The sequence below is a fragment of the Phascolarctos cinereus genome, unplaced genomic scaffold (genome assembly GCF_003287225.1).
Source record: "Phascolarctos cinereus isolate Bilbo 61053 unplaced genomic scaffold, phaCin_HiC Scaffold_4;HRSCAF=312, whole genome shotgun sequence".
Taxonomy (NCBI): Eukaryota; Metazoa; Chordata; class Mammalia; order Diprotodontia; family Phascolarctidae; genus Phascolarctos; species Phascolarctos cinereus.
In genome coordinates, this window is record NW_027555847.1 from 147,650,539 (window position 1) to 147,674,767 (window position 24,229).

Consider the following 24,229-nt stretch of genomic DNA (forward strand, 5'->3'; position numbering starts at 1 on the left):
TGCAAAAAAGAATCTCATTTATCATTCCAGGCATCCTGATTTTTAGCTCAGAAAATGTGTGTCACCATACATAGACTGTACACATTTCCCCTTTGAAAAGTGAACAATGTTCTTATGAGGAAGGACAGTGGTGCATCTAAGAAAGAGAGCTAGATAGTTCCTTTATATTAAACTTTGTGATATTGAACTATTCTTATTCCAATTTATACTGCCAACTCACTTCAAAACATTTCATTTAGGGACATGAGAGACCACTTAATTGTCAAACAAAGATTTAATTTGTGCAAGGAACCCACATAACAGAAAAAAATGTAAAAGGGGAATGGAGGAACAGTTATCTGACAGATGGAAGCAATGTAGACAGTGTGTCTACATGGCTTAATACAAAACCTTACAACAATGGCTCTGTAGGGCTCCAGCTTTCATTTTTATGAGCGAAGCTTCAACTTTCTTTTAATTTATTTATAACCAAGTATAAACATTTTATTACAGAAAAGAGGAAATTTATTCAAAATAAAATCCCAATATTTAGAGATACTTGTGCACTTTACAAGTTGAAGTTGTTTTTACAAAAAAAAAACATTTTTTTTCGGTGGGTCTTCATTGGGACCTCCTTAACACCACATTCTTGTGGCAACAGAGAGGTCTCACACCAGACTTGCCTGAGAGTTGATTTCTCTCTGTTTCTGACTAGATAAAAATTATGCCATCTAGATAAATCAAACAAAAAATGCCCATTCTTGCCTTATTTATCTCGATGTATGAGTTCAAAATTATTTAACTATGAAGATACACTGTCTAAATAAACCTCCTTATATCTGACATCAGGGTTATGCTTTTGTTGCATGTATCAGAAATTACTTGGTATTCAATTAATATGCACTTTTCTGTCTACTTATCCGCACACTGCTTCTCCAGAGTAGAATGTAGGCTCTTCAAGAGAGAAAATGTGTTCATTTTTGCCTTTGCATCTCCAGTATGGAGCAGTAACTGGCACACACATTTAATGTTTGTTAAATTATACTCAACTAAAATAAACTGAATTGATATCTCATTAAATATCCACATAAAAACCTCATGTTGTTACTGTTTTACTATCAACAATTCCCCAAAATTTATATCTATACATTCTAGTTTTTTTCTTATACCTTTTTCTGGTTGACAGCAGAGAACAATTCTATTTGTGACTGGTAAGGAGAATGTTTATAATGACTTTTATCAGTATAATTTTTTGTATACCATATGTATTATTATAATGGGGCAGAAAAAATATATGGCCATTAAAAAAAAATGGGGTTTAGCTATTGAATGCAAGATATAAATAACCAGGAAATGCAATGGCTTGTTATTTCCTTCTAATGTGCCTATCCTTTGCATGACTGTTATCATTTCCAAATGCACATAACATGGTAATGTATACTGTTCTAAATGTAATATAACATTTTCTATTAGTGCTTATAACCCTGACACGCTTTTATAACAAGTTGGTTGCAACAGTTGCATACCATAAAAACAGATCAAGATTTTATGTATCACAGATGAAAATAACAGTGTTGTATCCTCATAATCCATTCTTTGGTTTGCGATGTTTTAACTCATTCTACATAAAGTCACAAATCCACATTATTCTGAAGTGGTAGATTTTGCAACCAGATCTCTGAATTAGCTGAGAAGACCAAGGGTACATGTTAGTTTTTCCTAAGATTAGTTCACTTACAGGCTCTAAAATTTAGAATTTTGCACTTTTTTAATGTTAGAAATTAATAAATAAAAGACCACTGCTAAAAAGTTTTGCCAAACCACAAGCCTTATCAATGACCCAGAATCTGAAGAATAGGAGCTATCAGGATTTATGAATTAGAAAACAGATGAAGAGCAGATTTCCATTTAGAAAACAAAATGTAAAATCAAGTGAATATGTGTATATGAACTCAGGCATCTGAAGTCACGTTCTTAATTTACCCCCCAGGGCATCAAAGGGAGTGGCTCATGTACAGCCAGATAAAAATATATCTCCTTTGAGAGAATAATTAAAGAAGCAAACATTACATAATTTACATGTAGTAAATACCCCAAAGTATACAAAGGCAAATTAGAGCATTCTCTGTGGTACATACAGCATACATAGAAAGTTTTCATAAAAAGGTGTGTGTGTGCAGGAGTAAATATTAGCATCATCAAATTGAGAAGGGTAAGAAAGAGGAATCAGAGTTACACAAAATCAAGAAAAAGAATGAAAGTTAAAATGCAATATTATAAAGTAAAGTGGGAAGAAATTAGTAGGATTATTTTAAGAAACAATAAAGAATGAATATTCAAAGTACTTCTCAAGTACCATACAACTCAGGACCTGTTTGGCATAAAACTGGATTTGAGCCAGAATGTCCCAAATTTTACAAGCACAGTTTATTAGCTAGGTAATCACAATTTCCCTTTTGTTACTTAATCTTAATCATTAACTCCTAAAACAAACAGTTAAATTTTAAAAGGCATAAGGCCATGCAATTTCATATATACCCACAAAATCTCCTTGAAGAAAGGAAACAAAGAAAGAAAAAAGAAAGTCCTCTAAATAGCCTCATGACTTTAAGTAAAATGCTCATCTTCAAGGCCACTTAGGAATTTACTCTGAAAAGTATTTTACTCTGATACTGTAGGATATTTTCCCATCTCTAACACTTTATAAGTTGGCCACGATGAGCACTTATTAGACATCTAAGCAACGACATTGTGCTACAGTTTCCTGTAACCTCCACTAGTTGAAGGCAGTTCTGCACTGAGTAGGTACTCAAGAGCATGTCAAATGAAACAGTGAAGGAACGAATGAACACTCATTTTACAGAAAAAGACATTGAGTTTTCCATAAACCAAAAGCAACTCCCCCCACCCCAGTCCCTCCCAGGATCTTTAAGACAGACTCTCATTTTTGATCTTTAGCCTGAAAATCATAATAACTTCATTATAGATCGGTTTGTCACTTTGTGTAAAAAACCTACATTTACCATATAGTATAAAGTAGTATATATAGCTTGTGTTTATGTTACACAAATCATGAATGATTTATGAAGCTAAAAATCACTTGCCAATTCTCCTACTTCACAGGGTTGTGTCCAGAACACAGTAATCTATGTAATTTTCAAATCTTTAGGAAGAGTGCTGATTTTTAAAGACTAAACTTTAATTTTAGGTTACACTACTAGTTTTAATTGGGAGAAGGGAGATTTTTAATTAGGTGGAAGGGAATTCTAATAAGTTTAATTCAACTATTTGAGATGGAAAGGGGGGAGAGGGAGTCACAGAAAGATGTTCCCCAGACCCTCTAACCCAGGGAAGTACAGTAGATGTGAATTGTTTCTTCCCTTCCCCTCCCTGAGAAAGCCACTACTAACTTTCACTTAAAAATGAAGCAGGCCTATTTAAATAAACAATACATATTTACAAGTAAATAAAATCTCCCTTCTGCTACGAGTTTCTGAGACAGTCTTCTCTCTGCTCTTCTCTAAAGTCCTCAGAAGCCCAACCACTGAAACATTTGTTGCACTATGTAGGGTAAGGGTTAGAAATCCTGGAACCTGCTGTTCAAACCATAAACAGAAACAACTCAAAGCAGAATGCAGGTCAGGGGAAAAAATACTTTTTGAAACAAAAAAGTTTAAAATGACATATTTATGCTTTCTAATTATGCACCTCCACAAGAGACACATTTCCTCCCAGATTTTCCTCATTGTAGAGAAAATCTCATCTATCCATTTCTGCAGCCATTAAAAAAGTAGCCCTCAATTTGATTCATCATAAAGTCTTGGTTCCTGCGTTCCTCATTCTATTACCTTAAAGCCCACATCTTTTCCTTCAGTCCCTCTGCCTTCCATTCCCTCTAAGCATGTGCCAATCTGTCTAACCCTGTTCCAAAGTGAATCACATGTTCTGCTTGCTTCTTCAGAAGATGTATAACTAACCATTGTATCTTTCTGCCATAATTCTATTTTGTTCCTCCTCTTTAATTGATCCAACACATAAATAGTGCTTCAACGGCAAAACAGCTCCTTCCAACAGCAGATGGAATGTTCAAGGTAAGAAGATGTATGTTTCTTAGACTCCTGAATAACAGTAATCTTTGTCCAACACAAAATTTTATGTAATGTATTTCCAACATACACAAATATCCATAACACGAGGGCAGACATTTTTCAGGCCTATTATTCCAAAGCCCTATACTGTTCCTATCACAGTAATTAAGAATTATGTCACACTGTACTGTATGTGAAAATGATTTCTTGATTTTTAAAACACTAAAGAAAGCATCAATATGAATTCCTATCTGAGAAAGGACATTTTCTTGCAATCCCCCTAACAGAGCAGAATTTGAAGGCTGACTTTTTCCCCCTGGTTAACGGGAAATTGTCCCATACTCTGACCATTTTATTTCTGGCCCAAATGGGCCAGTTCCAAAGGTGTTAAATCACTGTCATTTTCAAACACACAATAGGTCACTATTCAGCTCCACAAGAGTAGCTGAGTGGTTGATTCTTGATTCTTCCCTAGGACCTGTTCCGAAGAGAGTCCTGCATGTGGGTTGTCTCATAAAACCAAAAGCTCCCATCACATCAACAACCTCTATCACTCACACCACCATTAACCCCCACACTACGACCCCAAGCCTTTCTTTCCTTTTGAAGGAGCGGTGCAGCTGAGGAAGCCTGCCACCAAACCTTCCCTAAGAAGCTCTCATCTTCTCTCGCTCTTGCTGTAGTGGCCAGGTTGCAACAGAATTTCACTTCTTTTACAACATTTGCCGCCTCTTTTTCACATCTCACTTTAAGCCTCCTTTGCCCTAGCTTCCGAAAGCCACCACCACCACCCCCTTCCTCCATGTCACCACATCAAACCTCCTTCTGAAGCCCACCGTTTCTCCCTCCCTACACGCCAAAAGGCATTCCTGATACATGCACCCAAGGAAGCACAAACCTGTATTATCTATTATACATAGATTATATCTATACATATACGTATATATAGGAATCTACATAAAACATGATCCACAGTATATGCGATATATGTGCGCGAACACACATTTTCCCGACTCCAATTATCCTAACGGAAATAGCACTCTCCCACGGAGCTCAGGCAAAGAAACTGGGAGTTGAATCCGTATTTCTCACTCCCCCTCCCTCACCCCCAAATCCACATGCCCTGCCCCCTCTTCCCATGATACGACTTTCATATGCACTGTGTCCACATCTGATACACAGGCATACACAATGCATAGCCCTTGGGTTTGCATATGCCCTGGCACATATACCAGGGTAGCTTTTAAAATTGGGGGGAGGACGGCATGGGGGGCATAGGGTATGCATATGGAAATATATACTCCATAAGGGCACCGCGCGCGCGTGCGTGTATGTGCGTGTGTGTGCGCGCTTGTGGTGGTGTGGTGTGTGTGTGTGTGTATGTGTGTTGGGTACTGGGGGAGGGGTGCTTGGTGAGCACATCAGCAGTTGGGGGTGCAGAGGGCAGCTGCCCCGAGGGTGGAAGAAGGGGGAGGAGGGGGGAGGTGGAGGGAGCCGAGGTGGATGGGGCAAAGGAAGGGAAGTAGTCGGGGAGCAAGGGGAGGTGGCTCTCCCACTTACCCAACAGCAGCAGCTTGAGCTCCCGGCGTGCGTCCCGCTTGTCCCGGCGGAGCTGCCTCTCGATTTCATCGTTAATCCGCCGGGCTTCTTTGGCTTCTTCGCTCAGGCAGCACGCCATGATGGACTCCAGAGTCATTCTTCCTAACTGCTTCAGACACAACACCCCAGTACCCCCAGAAAACACACGCGCGCGCGCGCTCCTTTCTCACTCACCGCCGCGGGCCGCGGCGGCAGCTAACCCCTGGGCTGGGTGTGGGAAGAGGGACTGGGGGTGGGAGGGGGAAAAGGGGGGGGGTCTGGGGTAAGGTAGGGTAGGAAGGGGAGGGGAAGGTGGGAGACTCCTGAAGCCACCCACTGCACGCCCGGCGAAGCCTGATCCCGGCGGCGGGGCCCGGACACAGAAGCGGAGCTCTCCACCCGGGTGGAAGGGAGGTTAGGGAGGTGCAAGGAAGAGAGAGGGGGAAAGGCCCGCTCCCCCTGGCCTCTCTCAAACACGCACCCCCCTCAAAGAATACAACAACCTCCCCCCCACCCCCCACCCCCTCTATCTCCTGCCTCTGTCACTAGCTAGATCCAACTCCTCCTCCTCTTCTAAATCATGCACCGAGCAACATAGAAACATCCACTAGGGCAGCGGCGCGGCTGCCGCGGCGGCGGCGGCAGCAGAAGCAGAAGCAGCAGCCGACGATGGCACAGACACCAGAGCGCACCCTTTTCCCCTTCTCCGCCTGACACCACTCCCCCAGTGCCCCCCTGTATGCGAGATGACACCCGCCAGGATCCCTTTCCCACCCACCCCAGGCTCGCGCGCAAACACACTCACACACATACACACACACCCCACTCCTTCCTCCTCTCCCTCCTCCCCTCCCTCCTCCTCCCCCCCTCCTCCTTCCTCCTCCTCTGCTCTCTGCCAGATACCCACCCCCCGGCCCTGATGAGTGGCTGATCAGTTTTCTCCCTCCCCCTCGCCACACACACACATTTTCTTCTCTCAACTGGAGCACAGATCCGGGAGGGAAGCAGCAGCAGAGGCAGCAGCAGCAGCGACCGCGGGGAGAAGAGGAGGAGAAGAAGGAGAAGGAGGTGTTGGCGGTGGTGGTGATGGTAGTGAAACTGGAGGCTGGAAGAGGTGGTGTCGCTTGCCACCTCCTGGGACTCTTATATTATTGAAATTGTGGTGGTGATTCTTATAGTTCTCTCTTCTGAAACTGCCTCTCTCACTCTCTCCACTTCCCCTACCCCTTCCCTGTCGGGGTTTCAGTTTGCCTGCTCCTTCTGCCTCCTCTCCTGGTTTAAGGCTGCAGCTGTTGTCGGGGCTGTTCCTGCTGTTCCTGCTGTCCCTAGCTGAGAGGAGGGGAAGGGGGAGGAGGAGGAGTCGGAGTCGGTAGAAGGGCCGGAGGCTGAAGCTACCGCTGCTGCTGCCACCGCGCCCGCTGCCGCCGGCTGCCCCTGTATGTACTATGTGAATCCTGCACTGGCAGCTACAGCCGCTAACCTGACTTTTTCAATGGCTTAGCCTCCCGGGCGTGGTAAGGCAGAAATATGGCGGCCTTTCGCTGTGTCTCTCTGCCCACCAGACACAAATACAGCTAGTTACACACGCTCCTGGAAATCCCAGGGATTCAAACCTCCAAACCCACCGAACAGGCTTGCAAAGCAAATACCACTCCCCAGCAACACCGCCAGTCTACAACCGGCGTGGCGCACCCCCAATGGCCATGAGGAACAGTGTCTTTTTTGTCCTGTAGGGCAGCTTTAAAAAAAAGAAAAAACTTTTTTAAAAAAAAGATCCTAGTTTAATAAATGCCATTGAATTATAAACCACCTCACTCCATCTACACCTTTAGGCCAATCTTGGAAAACTTAGACATGAATTGTGGGATGGGGTTGAAGGGGAGACGGATTTGTAATTAATTCCCAACTGGTAGGGTGGGAGGAAAACCTTCCACAAAGTTACTTCATACTGAAGTTTAAATCCTGAGCAGAGAAATGAAAATGCTAAAGTTTCCAAGAGTTTTAGAGGCAGCGTTTGTAACTTTTCATGCTCGTGAGATTCATTGTTTTTTTTTTTTTTGCTAGCTTCCCCTCTAGTTTTGAAAACATGCCAGCCGTTTTAACATGTTAGGTAATCTCTCTCTCTCTCTCTCTCTCTCTCTCTCTCTCTCTCTCTCTCTCTCTCTCTCTCTCTCTCTCTCTCTCTCTCTCTCCCCTTCCCCGCTTCCCTCCCCAAAAAACAAATAATTAATGACAGCTTAGCTCTTTAAGAATGCAAAATTATGTGTGAGCGAATAATGTAAGCGATGAAACAAAAAATAAACAGCTTAATAAACATGGTCATTCCAGCAAAATTCCTTCCAATTTCTTGTTTCTCTGCTTTTGATTGATAATGTTTGTTTTGATGTTGTTTGGCTACTTTGTCCTGATACTCTACTGATAAAAGGGTAGGACTTCCTGTGAATTTCAAGTGTTGGATGACCCAACAGCTCAAGAAGTGAAACTACTTCTTTGCTTACTGGAATCTGATGTTCTAAGGGTAATATATGTCCTGAGGCTTTCCTGTTTCATTTAAGCTTTATTTTATGAAGAGTTCTCTGTTTTAACCTGCTAACCTACGGATGTCAAGAAATTTCATTGCCATACTACCATTGGAATCCCCCACAGGTGGGGGGAATTGCACAAAGAAGGTGACAGGGGCAACATCATCTCCATGTCTTTAGGTGCCGGAACCTACTCACTCTACCCCCATAGGACAAGCCAGGCTCTCAGATTCTCAGATCAACCAACCCCCTGTCCCACCCTTTCCCACTGCCTTTTTTAGGGCACAGACAAAAGGGATCTATAAAAATCCATCTTGTCTGACAAAAAGGAGGGCAAGTTTTTCCTCCTGTACTGCTAAAGCCCTAATAAATGGCTGCTAGACATGATAAGAAATTAAAATTAAAAATTAAGTGACTAATGTAATTAAATACTCAAATTCAATATTGCAGAATTTTAGAATGGGTTCAGGGAAAGAACTTAATTATGACTTCTTTCATATATGTGTTTCATATATATTTATGTTTCATATATGTATACATACATACATATATATATATATATATATATATATATATATATATATATATATTTCTTGAAAAAGACCTAAAAGACTAGGAAATCAAATGGGGATCAAGAACCTACAAAAACCAATGGCTGGTGATCTAAAGGAGCAAGGACCCTTGGAGACTTATTACAATTTCTCCAGTGCATGAAACTATCCACTTTGGCTGATCTAACCCATTACTTGGGTTAACTTGAATTAAGCAAATTGAACGATTGTTTCAAGATTGGGTAGACAGGGCCTTATACAATTATTTGAAGTCAAGATGAAGACTGTCTTTATGTGTCAGAAGTATTAAGATAGAGGAAAATGGCACTTCAGTATTAAAGCATGGGGAGAGAAGACTTCAGGTCTGAGTCTAATAATGATACTTTAAATTCGCCTAGTGATTTAGAGTTTGCGAAGCTCCTTCAATTATATTACCTCATTCATCTACCTACCATCTTTAGAACTAATCTCACCACACCACACTCAAAATTCAATAAATTGCTGTATATCCTTGAATTTGACAACCAACATTCCTCCACCTCTACATTTTTTTTTATGCATTTGGGGTTAAGTGACTTGCACAGGGTCACACAGCTAGTAAGTATCAAGTGTTTGGTCTGAGGCTGAATTTGAGCTCAGGTCCTCCTGACTTCAGGGCTGGTGCTTTATTAACTGCACCACTTAGCTGCCCCTACCTCTACATTTTAACTTAATTGACTCTTCCCTAAAGACAGCACATCCCTGTAAACCTCTCCATTGGGAAGCTTTTCCTTCCATTCTCCAAAATCACAGAATTGGTAGGAAGAGTACTCATGATCCTTTTCACTTGTGCTTCTAGATATCTATCTACCAATCTTCCCTGACCTTTCCTCTTTTAAGTACTAACCTTTACTTTTGTATGTGATAAATGTTTATCATCTCTGCAGAATGTAATCTACTGATCCCTTAGTTTATTCTTCCAACTTTTCTCAGTGACAAGCATTATGCTTATAATATTCCTCTCCACCCCATCCCTTGTCATCACTCTTGCATACTTCAGTATTTAAAGTGAAGACTCCTCTGGCAACAAGAACAAATAATTACTCAACCTCCTCAACTGCAAGAGTTATCTTCATCCATCTTCAAGCACACACTCACCAACTCTTGGAACTACCTCCAAGATTTGAAACTTTTCATCTCTTTCTATCTCTCCCACTCCCTCAATTTGCAAAATCTGTTGTGACCCCTAGTCATTTGACCCTGTTTTCCATCTTTCCCACTATGTCTTCATTTTCCTTCATGCCCCCTTAACTGCCACTTTAATGATTCACAAATTACCCTAGAATCTTTTGCCTCCAACTTTTCCTCATTCTGGACCTGTAAATTTTTATCTCTGGGTAATTACTATCATGTGATTTTTCCACTGCATCCTGGCTGCTGAGCATTGGTAGAGAAAGTCATAAAACTGAACTGATTTCATCCACTACAAATATATGGTACATAACCTCAGTTAAACCTTTATTGCTCCTCAATAATCTTTCGGCTCTCTCATTATTGACTCCCTGTCTCATTCCCCAAAACCACTGTTGCAAGATTTTTCCTCTCTTCTCAAGCCCAATGGCACCCCATCACCAATCTTTATCCTCCTGATAATCTGATCACTTCTTCAATATGTAGATGACTCAGGTTTTTGAGATTCAACACCTTCTCAGCTTCCTCAGTCGCCTGCACCCTCTGACTGCAGGGCTGAAGGTTGAAGCAGTAAACTCTTCCCACAGCCTTTCTTCATAGTGGGCTCTGGATTTTCAAAATTTTCTGGGTAACTCTTCATTTTCCATCAGCAGCTCAGCTTGGTTTAAACTCCAGAGAACATTGTGCCACCTGTACCAGGGACTCCCTGGTACCCTCCCCCTTCAGCTTCCTTTTGTGTATTGCCTTCACCCATTGCCATGACTTGCAGGTGAATTGGATTTAAGTGAGGAGGGCTGTGTAAAGTCACCAGCCTCACTTTCTCCTCTGGAGCCATCTGGGCCCAGTAGCAAGATAGAGATCAGGACAACTGGAGATGGCTCCAGATGCAGTGGGAGACCTTGGCCTTTCTAAGCCTTTGTAAGTACTTACTGTACAGGCAGTAAGCATCAGAAACAGAATTTTAACCTAGGGCCTCGACTAGAGACAATGCTCTTTCCTGCTAATTATGCTGCCTCCAACATTGTCCCTTTTTCAGTCCTTATCCTCCTTGATGTTCTCAGAAACATTTGACGCTGTTGCCTAGTGTCTCCTAATGGATGTCATTCTACTTTGGCTTCAGAGACATCATGTCTTCTGGTTCTCCTATCTCTAGCCATCCCTCTGTTTCCTTCACCGAATTCTCTACCCCTTCCAGTACCTTAATGTGTATAATCCCCAAGGCTCTGTTCTCAGGCCTCTGCTTTATCAATATTTTCTCTTTGGGCAACCTCATTACCTCCTATGTATTCAACTACAGCCTCTACTACAAGTGATTCCAAAATCTGTATTTTAGGCTTTGACCTATCTTCTGAATTTCAGATCTACATCTCCAACTTCTTATAGGACATTTCCAGTTCCTTTGGCACCTTAAACTAAATAGAGTTTATAATCAAGGAAAATCAATCAGACTAAAACTAAACTTATTCCTGTTATTTTATGGTCTTTCCCTCCCCTTCTGATTTCACTATTTCAGTCTTCCAACCCTTCATCTAATCTCCCAAATTCAGAATCTCAGAAGTTAAGATAAACTCAAAATGGATATATGGTTTAGACATAAAAGGTAACATCATAAACAAATTAGTGGAGCATCGAAGAATTACCTGTCAGATCTATGGACAGGGGAAGAGTTCATGACCAAACAAGATATAGAGAGGTTCAAAGGCAGTAAAATGGATAGTTTTGATTATGTAAAATTAAACAAAATCAATGGAGCTACAATTAGAAGAGAAACAAGAAACTGGGGGGGGGAGAAATCTTTGCAGCAAGTTTCTCCAATAAAAGCCTCATTTCTAAGATATAAAGGGAATTGGATCAAATTTATAAGAATAAAACCCAAGTGGTAAATGGTCAAAGAATATGAACAGGTAGTTTGCTGAGGGAGAAATCCAAGCTATTAATAGCCATGTGAAAAATTGCTCTAAATTGCCAATAACAAGAGAAATAAAAGCTAAAACAACTCTGAGATACCATCTCATACCTATCAGCTTTGCTAAATTGACAAAAAGGAAAATCACATATGCTGGAGGATCTGTGGGAAAACAGGTACTTTAATGTACTGTTGGCAGAACTGTGAACTGGTCCAACCATTCTGGAACACATTCTAGAACAATGCACCAAAAGCTATTACATTATGCATACCTTTTGACCCAGCAATACTGCTACTATCTCCCAAAGAGATCAAAGAAAGAGAAAAAGGATCTATATGTACAAAAATATTTATAGAAGCTTTTTTTGTGTTGGTAAGCAATTGGAAACTGAGGGGATGTTCATCAATGGGAAATGGCTGAACAAGGTGTGGTATATAAATGTGATGGAATACTATTGTGCTCTAAGAAATGACTAAAGGAAAGGTTACAGAAAAACCTGGGAAGACATACATGAATTGATGCAAAGTGAAGTGAGCAGAATCAGAAGAACAATTTATGCAATAAAACAATATTGTAAAGAAAATCAACTTTGAAAGACTTAGCAACTCTGATCAAGACAATGACTAACCACAGTTCCAAAGGACTAATGATGAGACATGGGATCCACCTCCAGGTAGAGCAGTGCAGTTTGAAGCATATTTCTTTCTTTCTTTTTTTAACATGGCTAATGCAAGAGTTTGATTTTCATGACTATATCTATTTGTGACGGATTTTGTTTTTCTTGTTTTCTCAGTGTATAGGGGAGGGAGATAATTTGTTACTGAAAATGAAATAAACTAGGAAAAGAAAATCTCACATAGTGCTTTGACTCCTCCATTCCTCAACTCCAGCCTGTTAGCAACTCCTTTCAATTCTACCTTTACAACATTTCTTTCATCTATCCCCTCCTCTCCTATTTTTGCTGTAGCCATTGCCCTATTACAGGCCCTTACTATCGCTGGATGAGACTTAAAGGTTTTCCTGTATCCAGTTTCTCCCTACTCCAATCCAACCTTCTTATGCTGACAGAGTTTTCTTTCTAATGCACTAATCTGGTCAGGTCATTCTTCTGCTCAAATAGTTTCAATGGCTCCTTATTACCTATTGAATAAAGCTCAGCTTCATTATGGAAGATTTAAGTTTCCCTAAAATCCAATGCCATCCTACCCTTTACAGCCTTAACTCATATTACTTCTCTCAATACAGTATACACTTCCACAAAACAAAGCTACTATACTCTCTACCCCCAAACCCCAAACATACCCTATGCTTCCTGCCTGTATGCCCTTGCTCCTACTGTTTCCTATTTTTGGAATGTCCTCCCTCCCCCTCTTCAGCTGTTGAATTTCTATCCATCTCTTATAGCACAATTCAAAACTTACTTAAGGAAGCCTAGTAGAAACAACATTCTCCCTCAAACATAACACAGCACTTCATTTCATAACTCTTTAATGCTGTTATGATGTATTTTGGACATTGTAGTTATCTCAATTTATTTTCACTCTACACACACACACACACACACACAAACAGAGCTGCAAGCTCCATGAGGGCAGAGACCAGGTCATCTTGGAAACATATCCAGGCAATCAATCAATCATCAGTAAATTCAGAAAAGAATTCAAACAAATGCTAGAGAGGATATGGAAAAATAGGTATACTAATGCAACTTTGGTGGAGTTATGAACTGGTCCAACCACTCTGGAAACAATTTGAAACTATGCCCAAAAGGCTATAAAACTGTGCATGTCCTTTGAACTAGCAATACCATTACTCATTCTGTATTCCAAGGAGATGAAAGAAAAGGGGAAAGGACCTATATGTACAAAAATATTTATAGCAGTTGTTTTTATGGTGATAAAGAATTAGAAATTGAGGGGATGCCCATCATTTGGGGAATGGATGAACAAGTTGTGGTATATGATTGTGATAGAATAATACTGTGCTAATTACAAGCCAAATGGTTTCAAAAAATCCTGAGAAAGACTTATATGGGTTGATGCAAAGTGAAGTGAGAAGAACCAGTAGAACATTGTATGTGGTAGCAACAATATTGTAACAATGATCAACTGTGAAAGACTTAGCCACTCAGCTTAATACAATGATCCAAGATGATTCCAAAGGACCAATGATGAAAAATACTATCCTCTTCCAGAGAACGAACAAATGAACTTTGAGTGCAGATTGAAGCATGCTTTTTTTCACTTTTTTTTTTTGCAACATGACTCACATGGAAATATATTTTACATGACTTCACATGTATAATTGATATCATATTGCTTGCCTTCTCAATAAGTGGGGGAAAGGCTGGAGGGAGGGAGAGAATTTGGAACTCAAAATTTAAAAAAACGAGTGTTAAAAATAAATCATCAGTCAAACAGCAAGCATTTATTAGCTATGTGCCAGGCACTGTGCTAAGTGCTAGAGATAAAAATATAAAGAATGAGACAAGCTAGTGAGAAGCACAATGAAATAACTTATAGATACTGGAGACCAGCAATACCACTCCATTATTATAAACAGTGAATTCTGGCAGGACATAGGAGAAAAACAAAGATCAGTTGAATAGCATCAAAAACAATACCAAAAAAATATTTGTTAAGCACATATCGAACTGTAAGGTGCTATGTTACTAAGGAATCAAAGAGTCTATGAAGACTAGTGGGGGAGAGGCAGTAAACATACATTAAAAATAATAACAATATAATATATAATTCCACACATTCCTTTATATAACCTACCTTATGCTTCCCCCCAGGATAAGTTCATCATCAGAGATTTCATTATCATGGAGATTGCTTTAGCTTTGGTACTCAACACAGATGAATACTCTCAGTACCCTCAGTTGCCTCTGCCTCTCCAGTTGGAGGACCCGAGGGGGTGGAATAAAAATCTCTTCCCAAAGCCTCACTTTATAGGGGGCTTAGAATTTCCAGCCAAGTTCTTCATTTCCTACCAGATGCTTTACTTGGTTTCAACTCCACAGCATCATGCTACCAATCAGGTACCTTCTGGTGAACTCCCACCTTCTACTTTTCATCTTCCTTTTGTGTATTATCTTCCTCCTTCTGTAAACTCCTTGAGGGCAAGGACTGTCTTTCTTTTTCTTATGTGTAATTCCAGTGCTTATCACAGTGCCTGGCACATAGTAGGAGCTCAATAAATGATTATTGTATTGTATTGTATCATAGAGTAAGTAGGCACAGGGTGATTAAAGAATAAATAGGGACTGAACCTATGATTCCATTGATGTGGAAAGCTGGTGAGGAACTTGCTATCAGTTCAGATCAGCACCTTCTCTGCAACTTATAGTGTTATACAGTTACTTAGAGCAGGGAGAAGTTAAATGTCTTGGACTTGAACCCAGGTCTTCTTGGCTCCAAGGAGCACTCTGTCCATTACACCATGGTGTCAAAGATGTGCTAAAAATTCAGCTATAATCAATGCAATAGCTGTGTAATACAGTGTGATACAGAACAAAGGATTTACAACTAAGTGACCTGGGTTCATATCCCAGCTCAGCCACTTACTACTTTTGTGACCTTAAGTCACTTAACTTCTCTGGGACTCAATTATCTCATCTGTAAAATGGGGGGGGTAGATTCAAAGATCTCCAAGGCCCATTATACTCTAAGACTATAATTACATGAACATTTTCAAATCGAACTAAGAAAGGACTGTAATATTCAGAACTTGCATGGGGCAAGGTAGGGTGCTTCTTTTTAAAAGATTTATATTCTCCATGACATTTATAGTAAATGGCGCCACCTAGATGGAGACGTTGATAGATGGAGATGTTGACAGTAGCAATAACCCATATTTGTGTTATGCTTTGACTTTTATCAGAATAACACTAAGAAGTAGGATCATGAGATCATATATTTGGAGCTAAAAGTGACCTCAGAAGTTATTTATTCTAACTCTTTCATTTTGTGGAAGTAGAAATTAAGATTCAGAGGTTAAATAACTTATCCAAGCTCACTGAACCAATAAGTACCAGGACCAAGCTCCAACCCAAGTCTTCTGACTTCAAATGTAGTCAGTGTTCTTCCCACTACATCCCGCTACCTACCTCTCAGTAGAATAGCATCAAGGTTAGTCATCAGACACCATCAATCTTAGTCAAGTAGTGGGTAAAGCATGGGGCCTAGAGTCAGGAAGACTTGAGTTAAAATGTAGCTTCAGACCCTGGGCAAGTCACTTAACTTCTGTTTACTTCACTCTCCTCATCTGTAAAATGAGGATAATGATAGTACCTACCTCCCAGGATTATTATGAGGATCAAATGAGATAATAATTGCAAAGTACCTAGTACATAGTAAGTGCTACATAAATGTTAGCTATTATTATCATTATCATTATCAATATAACCCAGTGAAGGAATGGAGGACTCATTATTACATATAGGAATCAAAATGATGCTTAGAATGAGGTAGAATAATAACCCAGCCAGGGTAGAGGTCATCCTCATGACTTTGGATCTATTGCTCTTGCTTGTTTCAGCTCTCCCCTCCCAGGATAAGATCATTGTTTCTAAGCTCACCACCACATTGCTAATTCAGGCTTTGAATGATATCACCTCCCTTGCCCTCCTCTCCCCTCTGACTACAGGGCTGTAGGGCAGAGTACCAAATTCCTCCCAACGTCTTACTTTATAGAAAGCAGAAACTAGACTCAGCTCACTCTACTCTGCAACTGCTGCCTTGGTGGGTTTCAACTCCATGGCACAAGACTACTCCTCTCTCAGCTGGTACCACTCCTTCCATTCCCTGCCCCCCACACACTTTCCTGCCTCCTTTTATGTATTGTTTCTCCCTTTAGATTGTAAGCTCCTTAAGGGCAAGGACTGTCTTTCTTTTTATTGTGTCCCTACTGCTTAATGGAGTGCCTGGGCAAATTTTTATTGATTTGGATTGGATCATGATTTAATCCAATCCAATTCAACAAGCATTTCAATCTATCAACAAGTTATTTAGTCAGTGCTTACTGTGTGCAAGGCACTGTGCATGGCAGGATGAGGCATACAAAGAAAAAGCAATAATAGTCCCTGTCCTCAAGGAGTTTATATTTTAATGGGGAGACAACATGTATATTGATAGGTATATGCCAAATACCAACAGAACAGAAGGAAAATAACGTTAGAGGAGAACACAATAAATGGGGAGATAGGGGCAGGGATCATTTTGGAAGGTGATATTGGAGTGAGTCTTAAAGAAATTCAGGGATTCTGAGTCACATTCCAAGTTCCTACATTAAACAACACTCTTTTCTTGGTATTCTAGGGATACAAGGACAGAAATTAAAGATAGCACCTGCCATCAAGGAGTTTATACAGTCTTGGAAAGATATAAGCAAATAAAAAGATAGACAAATACAAGATTTGATAAAGTACTAACAACTAGAAAATTAGAAAAGACTTCAGGTAGGAAGGTGCACATGAGCTGAGCTATTAAAAAAAAAAAAGCTAGGAATGCTAAGAGACAGAGATGACAAGGGACTAGACCTGTGGGAAACTTGTGCAAAGACCTGCAGTGGTAGATGCGAAGCCAAGTTTGAAGGCCAGTTTGGCTGATGTGTTATATGTATGAAGGGAAGTGATACGAAGTGAGTTTGGAATGATAAGCTAGAGCCAGATTGTGACAGTCTTTAAATATCTAACTGAAGAGTTTGTATTTACCCTTGAAGCAGAGGAAGCACTAAAGATTTTTGAGAACAGGAGTGACATCGGCAGATCAGTGCTTTGGGAGAATTATTTTTCAAGTTATATAGAGGATGGTTGTTACATAAATAGGAAAAGGAGATGGATTGGAGAGATGTTTTGGAGGTAGATTCAATGACATTTGGAACTGATTGACTATAGAAGATAAAGGAAAAGGGACAAATCAAGGAGGACTCGAACATAAATGACTGGAAGGATGGTCTTACCTTCAATAGAATAGGATTTTAGCCCTTAATTCACAGAATCTCAGAATTTCAGTATCAGAATGGTTATCAAAATTTATCTAGTCTCACCAATACCTAAAAAAAATGTTCTCTATAATGTATCTGATAAGTGGTCATAGGGCCTTCACCTGAAGTCATCCACTGATTGGGAACCTACTACCTCTGAAAGTAGTCCATTCCACTTTTGGACAGCTCTAATTGTTAAGAAGTTTTTCCTTTCATTGAGCCTAATTTGAAAGAAGAATTGCCAAAATAGGAAGCTACCAAGTGGTAGGCTGAAGTGAACTCCTTTCCTACTTATGACCCCTTTTTTTTCAACCCCTCCATGCAGCAACCTCCCCACAAGCATCCTTGTTCAAACTTCCTGGGATCCCTGTCTCCTTGCCCTTGAGGTAATGTTCTACTCTACTCCCTCAGCTATGGGAGAGGGTGACCTGAACATAATTGGTAGCACTTACCCTAAACACAAAAATTCATCAGCAGAGCATCATTTGAAACCTTGGAGAGACAGATTCGATTGACTATTGGGGTCAAAAACAAGATTTTGAGAAGTAAGTAGGAGGAAAGGCAGTAGAGGACACAAGTGATGATGGATTTTTTCTAGAAGCTTAGCTGTGAAGAGTAAGAGAGATCAAGGATGATAGGTTAAGGTGACGGCAGGTTCAAGTAAAGGGTTTTTTTAAGGTTGGGGAAAACCTGAGCATGTTTTTAGGCAGCAGAAAAGGAGGCAGTAGATAAAGAGAGATTGAAGATGAGATAGAGACTTCTGTCAGAGCATTAGGCAGAGTTTCCAGATTAGCAGTTTACTAGAGGCAGTCACAATGTAGTGGGAAATACACAGAATCTGAAGACAGAGTGCCTGGATTCAAATCACATTTCTACTACTTATTTCTCTGTGTGTCCTTGGGTAAGTTACTTTACAGCTCTGGGCTGACCTCTAAAATTCCCCATCTAGTTCTGAAATACTATACTATCTCATCTCTTTTCTGTTCCACTCTCCTTTCCAGCTCCATGAAGTTTAAAAAAAAAAAAGCAGCACTATCTTCCAGGGAAATACTTGATTACCCTCTGGGAAAGTCTGACCATCATCAAGAATGTCATTTACACAGGTTTAATGTTTGCAGGACTGACTTTATTATGAGATATGTTGGAATATTTGCCTAAGCCCCCCAATTTGGAAGACTGACATAGTCTTGGGAATTTTTTTCTTTTTCTTTCTTTTTTTTCATTCTGCACAGAACAGGATCTTATACGAATACTTACTGACATAGAATCTGGTAGCCCAAGGGAATCTCCCAAGATAGTGACCTGGATCTTTGAGAAAGAGGCCTACAAATTAGCTTTGTCTCTCTGGAGGGTCCTCAGGACTTAGGGCTAGTTCCAGAGTTGCCTCCCCTCCTGAAAGTCACTGTTTATTGGAGCCACCTACCCAAAAGGGGCCTCCAGCTGGGCAAATAGAAAACCAAAAGCATTCAGCTGGAAATCACTCACCTTGAGAAAGTGTCAGTTCACCTACCCGAAATGAGGTCTCTTCTCTTTCTATGATTTTAAATCAAATCCCCATTTGATTCATCACATTTAGATTTTTGAGATTTCTTTTACAAGATGGCCCCATGGTAACTATATGACAAACTGACTCATTTTTTAATTTTCATAGCCAGCTAGTGACCACAAAAGCCTGACTTTCTCTGAATTCCATTTATCCTGTACCCACACTTTCAGTGCTCTAGGACTGATATAACAATCACAAAAAAAAAAAATCAGGCAGCTGAAATACAAAGAAATGAGGGCATAACTAAGCTTCATAGTTAGAAACAAATAGCCACTTGGCAAATATGGAAAAAGACAGCAAACAAGGAGTGGATAGTCAAAATTAGGTCCTCCCAAAACATCTCTATGGAGAATGGAAACCTTGTCTTCCTGGTACAACTTCAATTATCTAAAAGCATGTGCATATCTATGCATTAGCAGATTACCACATGGTAAAAATTCACCCATTGTCAGTTGATCTAAGCGTAAGAAATTAACAAAACAGCGGCTATCACTGCAAAATAGATGGAGAATTACAATTTATTTTGGGTTGGCTTTAAAATAATTGCAATAACACGGCTAAGACAGAAATGTGTTTTGCCTGACTTCACATGTAAAATGGGTACCATATTGCTTTTCTTCTCAGTGGTTGGGAGAGAAGCTGAAGGGAGATAATTTGGAACTCAAAGTGAAAAATGAAAGTTAAATTCTAAAAATAAATAAATAAATAGATTGATTAAATTATTGCAATAGTTTAAGAAGATAAATATTAAAAATGAATTATCCCTATAAATTTTGTCAGACTTTTTTTTCTTTTTTGACCTGGATGTATGGTTTCATCAGTCTGTGGGTCTCTTGTAGAAATTCCCTCCACAAGTCTTGGCTGTGGCTTGTAGGCTTAAAGAATCATCTGAATAGGAAGAGTAATTGACTTCTCATGTTCACCAAGAAAATATGTATCAGAGATAAGACCAGAATTCATGCCATCCTGACTACAAGTCAAGCCTTTTATCCGTTATGCCACATAGCCTCTCATTCTGAATTTTATATCATTAAGTAAGCAGAGCCCATTATTGGTTTCTTAAAAAAATTTAAACTGAAATATGAAACATTGATCCCTGTTCAAAATAATCTCGTAAATCACTGTCTGAAATATTTTTCTAAATTTGTTGGTCTTGCAAAAAATACATATTTATTATATCAATTAGCATTAAAATAAGTAGAGAAAGGACCTAGAGGAGCCCAGATCCCCTACAACTGTTCCAGTAAAGCTCTAAAAATGCACCAAGGGAAAATTTATATCTCTAATTGTTTATATCAGTAAAATAGAGGAAAAAAAAACACATCAATGAATTGGGCATGCAACTAAAAAAAGCTAGAAAAAGAGCAAATTAAAAACCCCCAATTAAACACCAAATTGGAAATCTTGAAGAATCAAAGGAGAGATTAATAAAATAGAAAGTAAGAAAACCATCGAACTAATAAATAAAACTAGAAGCTGGTTTTCATGAAAAAAACAATAAAATAGGTAAACTATTGGTTAATTTGATTTTTAAAAAAAGGAAAGAAGAAAACCAAATTACTAGTATCAAAAACAAAAGGGTTGAACTTACCACCAATGAAGAGGAAATGAATACAATTTTTGGGAGCTATTTTGCTCAATTATATGCCAATAAATTTGACAATCTAAATGAAATGGATGAATATCTACAAAAACATAAATTACCCAATTAACAGAAGAAGAAATAAAATACTTAGATAACCCAATCTCAGAAAAAGAAATTGAACAAGCCATCAATGAATTTCCTAAGAAAAAATTCCCAGGACCAGATGGATTCACAATTGAATTCTACCAAACATTTAAAGAACAATTAATCCAAATACTATATAAATTATTTGGGAAAATAGGTGAAGAAGGAGTCCTACTAAATTCCTTTTACAACACAAATATGGTGCTGATACCCAAACAAGGAAGAGCCAAAACAAAGAAAGAAAATTGTAGACCAATTCGCCTAATGAAGATTGATGCAAAATTTTAAAATAAAATACTGGCAAAGAGATTACAGCAATATATCACAAGGATCATACACTACGACCAGGTGGGATTTATGCCAGTAATGCAGGGCTGGTTCAATATTAGGAAAACTATTAGCACAATTGACCACATCAGGAACAAAACCAACAGAAATCACATGATTATCTCAATAAATGCAGAAAAAGCCTTTGACAAAATACAACACCCATTCCTATTAAAAACAGTAGAGAGCATAGGAATAAATGGAGCTTACCTTAAAATGATAAGTAATATTTATCTAAAACTATCAGCAAGCATTATCTGTACTGAGGATAAGCTAGAAGCTTTCCTAGTACAATCAGGGCTAAAGCAAGAGTATCCATTATCTCCTCTATTATTTAATATTATATTAGAAATGTTAGCTATAGCAATAAGAGAAGAAAAAGAAATTAAAGGAATTAGAAGAGGCAACAAGGAAACAAAACTATCATTCTTTGCAAATGATATGATGTTATACTTAGAAAATCCTAGAGAATCAACTAAAAAACTCCTTGAAATATTAACAACTTTAGCAAAGTTGCAGGATAGAAAATAAATCCACATAATCATCAGCATTTCTATATATTACCAACAAAGTCCAGCAGCAAGAAATAGAAAGAGAAATCCCATTTAAAATACTTTGGAGTCTACCTGCCAAGAGAAACCCAGGAATTATATGAACACAACTACAAAAATACTTTTCACACAAATAAACAACTGGAAAAAATGTTAATTGCTCATGAGTCCAAGCCAATATAATAAAAATGACATTTCTATCCAAATTAATCTAATTATTCAGTGCCATACCAATCAAACTATCAAAAATATTTTATAGAGCTAGAAAAAAATAACAAAATTCATCTGGAAGAATACAAGCTCAAAGATATCAAGGGAATCAATGAAAAAATGTGAAAGAAGGTGATCTAGCTGTACTGGATCTCAAACTGTATTATAAAGTGATAATTATCAAAACAATCTGGTATTGGCTAAGAAACAGAGTGGTGGGTCAGTGGAACAGATCAGGTACAAATTATATCATAGTAAATGACCATAATAATCTAGTATATGATAAACCCAAAGATCCAAGCTTTTGGAGCAAAAATTTACTATTTGACCAAAAAATATTGACAAAAACTGCTGGGAAAACTGGAAAACAGTATGGCAAAAACTACATATAGACCAAATCTCATACCATATACCAAGATAAGGTCAAAATGGATACATGATTTGAACATAAAGGATGATGCCATTAGCAAATTAAGAGAACAGAGAATAGTTTATTTGTCAGATTTATAGATAAGGGAAGAATTTAGGACAAAAGAAGACATAGAGAGCATTACAAAATGTAAAATAGAAAATTTTGATTAAGTAAAATTTAAAAGTTTTTGCACAAATAAAACCAATGCAACCAAAATTATAAGGAAAGCAGAAAACTAGGGAGGGGGGAATTTTACAAGTATCTCTGATAAAGTCCTTATTTCTCACATATGAAGAGAATAGAGTCAAATTTATAAAAATACAGGTCATTCCCCAATTGATAAATGGTCAAAGGACATGAATAGGCGGTTTTCAGACAAAGAAATCAAAGCTATCTGTAGTCATATGAAAAAAAAATGTTCCAAATCACTATTGATCAGAGAAATGCAAATTAAAACAACTCTGAGATACCACATCACACCTATCAGAGTTGCTAACATGACAAAAAAGGAAAATGTTAGATATTGGAAAGGATATTGGAAAACTGGCACACTAATGCACTATTGGTGAAGTGATAAACTTATCCCACCATTCTGGAGAGCAATTTGGAACTATGCCCAAAGTGCTATAAAATGTGCATACCTTTTGACCCAGCAGTACCACTTCCAGGTCTGTATCCCAAAGAGATCATACAAATGGGAAAAGGACTCACATGTAAAAAAATATTTATAGCAGCTCTTTTTGTGGTGGCTGAGAATTGGAAATCAAAGGGATACCCATCAATTAGGGAATGGCGAAATAGCCTATGATATATGATTGTAATGAAATATTATTGTGCTGTAGGAAATGACAAGCAGAATGATTTCAGAAAAACCTGGAAAGACTTACATGAACTGATGCATAGTGAAATGAATAGGACCAGGAGAATGTTGTACACAGTCGTAGCAATATTGTTCAATGAAGAACTGTGAATTATTTAGCTATTCTCAGCAATACAATGATCTAAGACAATCCCAAAGGACTAATGATGAAATATACTATCTGCCCCCAGAGAAAGAACTGATATTGATTAAATACAGACTGAAGCATGCTATTTTTCACTTTCTTTTATTTTTTCTTTTACTTAAGTCTTCTTGTGCAAAATGACTAATATGGAAATGTTTTACATGATTTCACATGTACTACCTCTATCTAATTGCTTACTATCTCAGGGAGGGGGAAGGGAAGAGAGGGAGGGGTAGAATTTAGAACTCAAAACTTTATATAAAAATGTTTAAAATTTTTAAAAAAATTGTACCAAGCAGAACAATTATAAAGAAATCCAAGGAGAAGCAGCCTACACTCCTCAATCTAGTCTAGAACTACACAAGAAAACTTTCAGAAACATGCAGAGCCTCTGAACAGAGACAATTTAGGATAGGAAGAAGGCACAGTACTTCAAAAGCCTCTAATAACCACAGGAGACAGAGCCACATCAGGCCAACACAACATCTAGGAAGTCCTCTACTGAGAGCCATGGTAGGACACCGAGCCAGATGGCAATCAGGCATCACAGTGTCTAGACAGCAGACACCTAAGCCACAGCAGGAGAAAGTCAGATCAGCTCTCAAAAGTCCATCCCTAAGGCAGCCCAAGCTGGAGCCATAGCAGAAGTCAGGCCCAGAGCAGTGTC

The 24,229-nt window shown here is 38.9% G+C and overlaps 1 protein-coding gene across 1 annotated transcript in view; it reads right to left on the minus strand.

Annotated features, from left to right (window-relative positions):
• The window catches only part of LOC110214560 (guanine nucleotide-binding protein G(q) subunit alpha), a 411,313-nt gene extending 404,931 nt beyond the window's left edge, over window positions 1–6,382 (minus strand). The window contains exon 1 of the mRNA XM_020995540.2: window positions 5,628–6,382. Within this exon, the coding sequence (XP_020851199.1) occupies window positions 5,628–5,763 (136 nt within the window). The 5' untranslated portion in view covers window positions 5,764–6,382. The remainder of the gene's footprint in view (window positions 1–5,627) is intronic.
• Window positions 6,383–24,229: the final 17,847 nt, after the last annotated feature.